Source organism: Sinocyclocheilus rhinocerous, unplaced genomic scaffold (assembly GCF_001515625.1).
Source record: "Sinocyclocheilus rhinocerous isolate Xijiao unplaced genomic scaffold, SAMN03320098_v1.1 scaffold1223, whole genome shotgun sequence".
NCBI lineage: Eukaryota > Metazoa > Chordata > Actinopteri > Cypriniformes > Cyprinidae > Sinocyclocheilus > Sinocyclocheilus rhinocerous.
This window is the reverse complement of record NW_015641045.1, coordinates 739,406-747,001: the sequence shown is the minus strand read 5'-3', so window position 1 is coordinate 747,001 and position 7,596 is coordinate 739,406. Positions and strand designations below refer to the sequence as shown.

At 34.0% G+C, this 7,596-nt stretch overlaps 1 protein-coding gene across 1 annotated transcript in view; it reads right to left on the bottom strand.

Annotated features, from left to right (window-relative positions):
- Positions 1 to 7,596, bottom strand: part of LOC107754417 (eIF-2-alpha kinase activator GCN1-like) — a 74,732-nt gene that overhangs the window by 33,866 nt on the left and 33,270 nt on the right. Inside the window, exons 27-33 of the mRNA XM_016570853.1 lie at positions 6,218 to 6,405; positions 4,153 to 4,233; positions 3,921 to 4,064; positions 3,717 to 3,841; positions 2,596 to 2,785; positions 2,276 to 2,346; positions 829 to 994 (exon numbers count right to left, since the gene is read on the bottom strand). Of these exons, the coding sequence (XP_016426339.1) occupies positions 829 to 994; positions 2,276 to 2,346; positions 2,596 to 2,785; positions 3,717 to 3,841; positions 3,921 to 4,064; positions 4,153 to 4,233; positions 6,218 to 6,405 (965 nt within the window). The remainder of the gene's footprint in view (positions 1 to 828; positions 995 to 2,275; positions 2,347 to 2,595; positions 2,786 to 3,716; positions 3,842 to 3,920; positions 4,065 to 4,152; positions 4,234 to 6,217; positions 6,406 to 7,596) is intronic.

Genomic DNA, 7,596 nt, shown 5'->3' with positions numbered 1-7,596 from the left:
CGTTTTAGTTTAGTTTTTATTTTGTGAACACATTTTTATTTAGTTTTTTATATAGTTTAGTTTCAGTTTTAGTTTCAGTTTTAATTAAAGTTTAGCAGAATTAACAGATAACTTCCAGAGCGCAGGCCAAAGAAAGACTTAATTTTGCCTTATAGGCAAACGTCTAGCGACACAAAATTAACGCATGCTAAGATATTGATTAAATGGTAAAATTATACAAATATACACCAAAATGAAGCAGTCGAGCCTTTTTACAAAAAAAATCTACACACGTTGTGCTTAATGTCATAACTAAATATGTGTATTGAGATATTTAATATGAAAATAAATGTACTAATACATCGTGTACACGTCCAGTTTTGTGTGAGTGAAGGAAATCGGCTTGGGAGTGCAGAGATTTGTCCTCACGCACATGGATCGCGTAACATTATGCGCTCTCGATATTGTCATTAAGATCACACTATAGAAACCGCCTAAAATTAAGTATAAAGAAGAGAAGAAAGCGGCCCTAGGCAGCTGCCTACACATGCCAGGGATTATTTATTTTTGATAATTATTTTATTTCAGTTAGTTTTTCCAATAACTGTTGTTAGTTTCGTTTCGTTTTAGTTTATGAATCTGCTGTTAACAATGAACCATCCATTCATCATATCATCATGCAAAACATACTATCCCTATTAATCAGTACTTAAATGCATAATTACACCGTAACAAGGACAACGTAAAATAAAGTGTAACCAGTAATTTTACTTTTTTTTTGTTTTTGTCCTAATAATTCGTTTAAATTTTTTTCCAGATTTATTTGGATGTTTTTGATAGTTTGAGTACCTTGCCGTGTGTGTTGAGGGCGGACAGCGCTGCGTCCAGCATGCAGCGGCGCACATCCGCGTGTCTGTCGTTCAGAGCGTCCGGCACAAAGAACAGGAAGAGGGGCGTCACCTGACTCTCATGCAGGAACTCAGCCAGTTTGTTGAGCGCCAGAGCAATGCCGCACCTGCACACAGGAAACGCATCACTCACAAGCCCTATCCATGGAGGAAACTGATTGATCAACTCCACTGAAGAAAAATTCTGGGTGATTTTCAATTCGACGCTCATGGACCACATCTGTAGCATGATGTTGATTATCACAAATATTTCTGATCAAAACATGCAAGGAATGTATTATATGCATGAAGTTCTGTAGGCAAATGTGCAGCACTGTGAATGTTAAAAATAGGTTTTGAAAGTATAATCAGAACGTTTAATATAATCATATAAACATGAGAATGACATGACTAGCTTGTCTGTGTCAAGATATGCAGTCATTTAACATAACCAGCTAAACAAAAGGTTTTGGTTAAAAGGTTAAATGTTATAAGGATGAAAATTAAAACTAATAGCCAACTGAAACAAAAACTAAAAAGTAATCATGTTCAAAAAAACAAATAAATAAACTAAAAAAAAAACTTAAAAAATTCTAAACTATAATTTTTATAATACCCCTGTTTAATAAGTTGTCATTGCAACAAATGTTGTCAAAAGACATCATAAAAAATAAAATAAAAATCTTGTCTGTGTCAAGATATGCAGTCATTTAACATAACCAGCTAAACAAAAGGTTTTGGTTAAAAGGTTAAATGTTATAAGGATGAAAATTAAAACTAATAGCCAACTGAAACAAAAACTAAAAAGTAATCATGTTCAAAAAAACAAATAAATAAACTAAAAAAAAAACTAAAAAAAATCTAAACTATAATTTTTATAATACCCCTCTTTAATAAGTTGTCATTGCAACAAATGTTGTCAAAAGACATCATAAAAAATAAAATAAAAAGAAAAGATAAAAAAGAAAATCAAAAAGAAAAAGAAAAAAAGAAGAGATATAACCTCAACATCGGCACAAATGTTGACCAGATATAACAAATAAATAAATGAAGAAAGGAAGGAATGGAAACTAAAAATAAAGACTAAAACTAAACTGAAATCGCCAAAAAATATATTTTTTATAACTCTGCCATTGCCGCAGATGTTGTCCAAAGACATCATAAATAAATAAATGAAAGCTAAAAATAAAGACTAAAACTAAACTGAAATCAAAAAGCTAAAAATGAGAAATTTTCTAAAGAGCTATAATTTTTATTAACTGACACTTAACACAGATGTTGTCCAAAGATATCATGAATGAATGAATGAATGAAAACTAAAAATGAAAAATTAAACTCAAACAAAATAAAAAAATAGAGAAACTCTCCAACTATAATTTCTATAACAACTCATGGAATCATTCTCTCACCTGGCCTCCCATTGGTCAGGAGGAGCTTCAGAAATGACGCGTCCCAGAGTGTCCAGAACCGGAGGAGGTCTCTGAACACAAACATCACTGAGCGTTAAATCAAAGCCGTCCCATTCACTCACGCAAACCACAATACACAATGACTCGCCTTCACAATGACGGCCATTAAAGTTTAAATAGTAGGGAAATTAATTCAAATTGAGCGTCTCAGTGATTTATGACAGTGAACGCAGCGGTTTTAATTTCACAGATTAAACTCAATCGAGGTTCTCTCTGGGAGGCTGCGGTGATGAAAGACTCATGTGGGGTGCGAGACTCACGTAGAGTTTCTGGTGGTAGAGCTCCGTGAGTTGGGTCAGGACGGTGGCCGACTGCTCGCGGTACTGACTGACAGCGCTGGACAGAGCCTCGGCCCCCGCCGAACGCACCGCCTCCTCGTGGTGGATCACATCCTCAATCAGGAGCGAACACAGCTCAGGGACCAGATCCAGACACAGAGCCTGCCAGAGTCTGAGACAGACACACTGCATGAGCAAGACTCACCACTGCACAACATCTCAACTCTAAACTTCAGTTCATTATTTATTTTTTTATACAAATGCATAAATGCCAATTATTTTAGCAGGTAAAATCATATTTTTTTTTACATTTTATTTATTTATTAATTTTCATTTTATTTTGACAAATGCATATTCACTTTAAAAATGTCTATTTTTAGCTGTATTTTTATTTACACAATTGCATCACTTTAAAATTTCAATTATTTTCACGGGTGAAATATTTTTTATAAAATTTTACTTTGATATAAATGTTCACAAAATATTTAAATTCACTTTAGAAATGTCAATTATTTTAGCTGGTGAAACAATATATTATCTACTTTATATTATCATTTTATGTATACAAATGCATATATTTACTTTCCAAATGTTCATTATTTTAGGTGGTAAAATAATGTATTTTTATTTTATTTCATTTTGACACAAATTTGCATTCACTTTAGAAATATTATTTTAGCTGGTGAAATAATATTTTTCTTTTATTTTCACTATTTTATTTACACAAATGTGTATTCACTTTTAGAAATGTCCATGATTTTAGCTGGTGAAACATTTTTATTTATTTTATTATTATTATCAGCTGGTAAAATAATTCATTGTTTTATTTTATTGACACAAATGAGAAATGTTATGACAAATATTAGCTATAAAAATTATACATCAACAGCAGTTCACTTCCACAAACTAGCCAGGATAGCTTTCAGAACAACCGTGAACTGCACTGAAGTCTACATAATAAACCATTTCCCAGATCCACGTTTTCAAATGAACTTGTGTGTTGTTTCCTGCTGTGTCTGAATTTGGAAAGCAGCTTTAGTACCAACCAAACTCCCATTAGGACCAGCACCAGAAGCTGGAGTGTGAAAATGTGCACGACTCACTTCTCCGCCAGCGCTCTGCCCTCCTCCTCCACATCAAATTTGGCCACCCACAGTCTCCTCAGCATCTTCAGACCGCTGGCGTCAGCGCTGTCGGTGGGCAACGCCAACTCCATCTCCAGCAGACCCTACAAGAGCGAGTCGACTGGCTTTGATTAAAAGGATTTTTTAATATGTAACATGCGTCAGAAAGAGAAAGGCACTGACCCTGAGCGCAGCGTCTCTGACACAGAAGCACGAGGACAGTAAAGCCTCCAGCAGAGCGTCAATCTCAGGCTGTTCAGCGAGCGCACATCCCTCCTGCCCTCCAGCGCTGGCACACAGCGCCGTCAGACAGCCTGATGCCAGCACCTACAACACACACACACACACACTCCATCACAACTCTCCTCAAACACTGTGTGTGTGTCTGAGTGCTGATCTGGATGTGAGTCTCTACCTGAAGGCGAGGGGTGGATGTGCCGATCACTTTGGTCAAGAGCAGCAGCATACTGACTCTAGGCAGCAGCTCTGGGCCATTCTGGACAAATAGAAAAAAACCTTAATTATAAACTGCTGGGGTTTCAGTTATACAGACATGGATAGAATCATTCTAAATGTGCATTTCTGACATTTTTATGAGATTTTTCTTTAATAACATGCACAGAAAAAGCTACATTTTTATTAGTAATTTTTTTAATATATATTCTTGTTTAATTTTTTTTTTTTTTTTTTTTAAACATGAATAAAATTTTAATTGTACTCATTTAAATTTTTATATAGATAAATAGGTTTTATTATTGAATTTGTAATTTATGATTAAATTAAATTTTTAAACTTGAATATAATCTTAATACTTTCATTTATTACTTTAATTGTATATTTTTAGATAAACATAACTGAATATTTTTATTACTGATTTTTAAATCAATTTACTACATTTCCACTGTTTTATATCTGAATGTAATTTTAATAATTTCAGAATAATAACTTCAGCTATTAATTTATATTATTTGGTTGTAAAGGTATAAGTGAATATTTTTTAATAAAATCTGTATTTAAAGTATTTAAAAATTATTTTTAATACTCAATAATTTTAATAATCTTTTTCAAATATATATTTTTAAATAAAGATAAGACTGTATATTTGTATTAATGAATTTTTAATTTCTTTTTACTACATTTCTTTTTATACCGGAACAACTTTAATAATCTCATTTTGTAAACTTTTTTATATTATATAATAAAAATATCATGTATGGTATAACTGAATATTTAAAAAATGTTTAAACCTGAATTGACATGACACATAACACAATCCAACTAAATTCAATTACTCACCCTCAAGTCATCCTAGGTGTATATGACTTTCTTCTTTCAGACGAATCCAGTCGTAGTTATATTAAAAATTGTCCTGGCTATTCCAAGCGTTATTATTGCAGTGGGCGGGTGTTTCTCTTTAACAGTCCAAAACATGTTAAATAAAGCGCGCGCATCCATAATAAAACGTGCCTCACACGGCTCCGGGGCGTGAATAAAGGCCTCCTGTAGTGAATCCATGCGTTTTGATAAGAAAAATATCCGTATTTTAAACGTAATAAACACTTTTCTCTCACTTCTGTGGACTGTCGTATGTGGAAGGATGACGTATGTGTCACGCGCCTCTGAGATATGCTAGTCTCACGAGTTTGTTAACAGGAGCAAAAGAAGCAAAGTTTCCTTACTTTAGCGAAGGAAAACCAGTCTCCTCTTGGCTTATATTGAAATCCTCCAACATTTTTCTTTACAAATCCTCGGTTTGTACTTCTAATTCATGACCGGCGTTTTGTTTTGTGCTCTCTCCGCGTTCGTCACTAATCACGCAACGCCGACGTCCTACGTCATCCACCAGAACTGCTTCCGCGTACCACAATTAGATGACGTGAGAGAGAAGTGTTTATTACGCTTGAAATATGGATATTTTTCTTACAAAAACGCATGGATTCGCTACAGGAGGCCTTTATTCTCCCACCGGAGCCGTGTGAGGCACGTTTTATTACGGATGCGTGCACTTTATTTCACGTGTTTTGGACTGTTGAACAGAAACACCCACCCAATAATAATAACGCTTGGAATAGCCAGGACAATTTTTAATACAACTCAGATTGGATTTGTCTGAAAGAAGAAAGTCATATACACTTAGGATGGCTTGAGGGTGAGTAAATAACAGGCTAACTTTCATTTTTGGGTGAACTAACCCTTTAATTTCATAATATCCTTGGTGTATGTAACTGTGGTCAATCATTTAACAATTCCTTCATTCACTACAAGTCATGAAAGAAAAGTATGGCATTCATTTGCATGCTATTTAATTAAATATAAGAACACTTACATGCCTTTATAAATCTTGATTTATTCCTAACTACTAATATCTGATCAAATTAAAATCCAGATGTGTCAAAATTTCAGTTACTGCAAAGTTGACAAATCATAAAATCAAAAACGCAGATTAATGACAAAGCAACTAGTTGAAAACCCAACGGTACCTCGTCTATGAGTGTGTCGGTTTCGTTGAATTTCGCCCGCAGCTGTACATGTGTGTTGATGACCTGCAGTGCGCGGGTCATCATGAGCTCAGTCTCCTCTGAGGATCCGCTGCTCTGACTCAACACTGCCTGCAGCAGCGGGAAACAGAAGGAGAACGCCGGCGCTGACAGGACAAATGCACCTGATCCTGCAACTCAACACACAAATACATCTCTAATGAGTCTTTAAATCAGAGACGTCCTTACTTCAAACTACATGTCTTTAATATTTTTTGAACTATGAAGTCCATTTCTTGCACCAAAACCTGTTGTAATATGGCAAGCCATTTTAACGTTTAATGCTTAAAACGTACTATCATCTATTTTAATACTACTGGTACTTATTTTTTAGCTAATAGTATCTATTCCATTAAGTACTTGTACTTATTCATTAGCTACTAGTGCTTATTCTTTAGCTACTAGTAACTTTTTAAAGATAATAGTACATATTAGATATTAGTTCTTATTTCAATAGTGACAAGTAACTATTCTACTGTTATTAGTAACACATTTGAAATTTTTTCCATCGACTTCTATGGGGATCTGTCATTCAGATATCAATTACGAAAGAATTGCAATGCTCGGGCAAACCGCTATAGAGTTGATGTCGCTATAGAGTTAGAACTGGTGAATGCGGTTTACAGGTTTCATAGAAAGAGAATGATGTGCGCCAAATGAGTCGCTGTACCGAATACTTCAATAGTTGCGGACAAAATAGCTCAACGCGAGAGCCAACGCAAACCAATGACATGTGAAATAAAACGTCATCATGTATTAAAAAAGAGTGGCTTGATTAAGTCGGATGATAGGCACAGAACGGTAACAATTTACAGTCACACACAGGTGCATTGTGCAAACTATCCTTCATAGGGATGTTTAGATAGCTATAGAAGAATTCACGTTCATGTTTTTTTAAAATATATATTTAGCTTACAGTTCTCAGTTTAAATGCTTCAGTTTGTTTTCTATTCTATTCTATTAGTTTAAATGCTTCAGTTTGTTTTCTATTCTATTAGTTTAAATGCTTCAGTTTGTATTCTATTCTATTCTATTAGTTAAAATGCTTCAGTTTGTTTTGATATTATATTATATTGTTAGGCCTATGTTATAAACCTTATAAATAATTGACCTTGTTTTTTAATGGAGTCTCTTATGCTCAAGGCTGTATTTATTTGATCAAAAATACAGAAAAAACAGTAATATTGTGATATATTATTGCAATTTCTAATATTGGTTTCCTATGTTAATATACTTTAAAATATAATTTATTTCTGTGATCCAGTTTTCAGTGTCACATGATCCTTCAGAAATCATTCTAATATGCTGATTTATTATCAGTG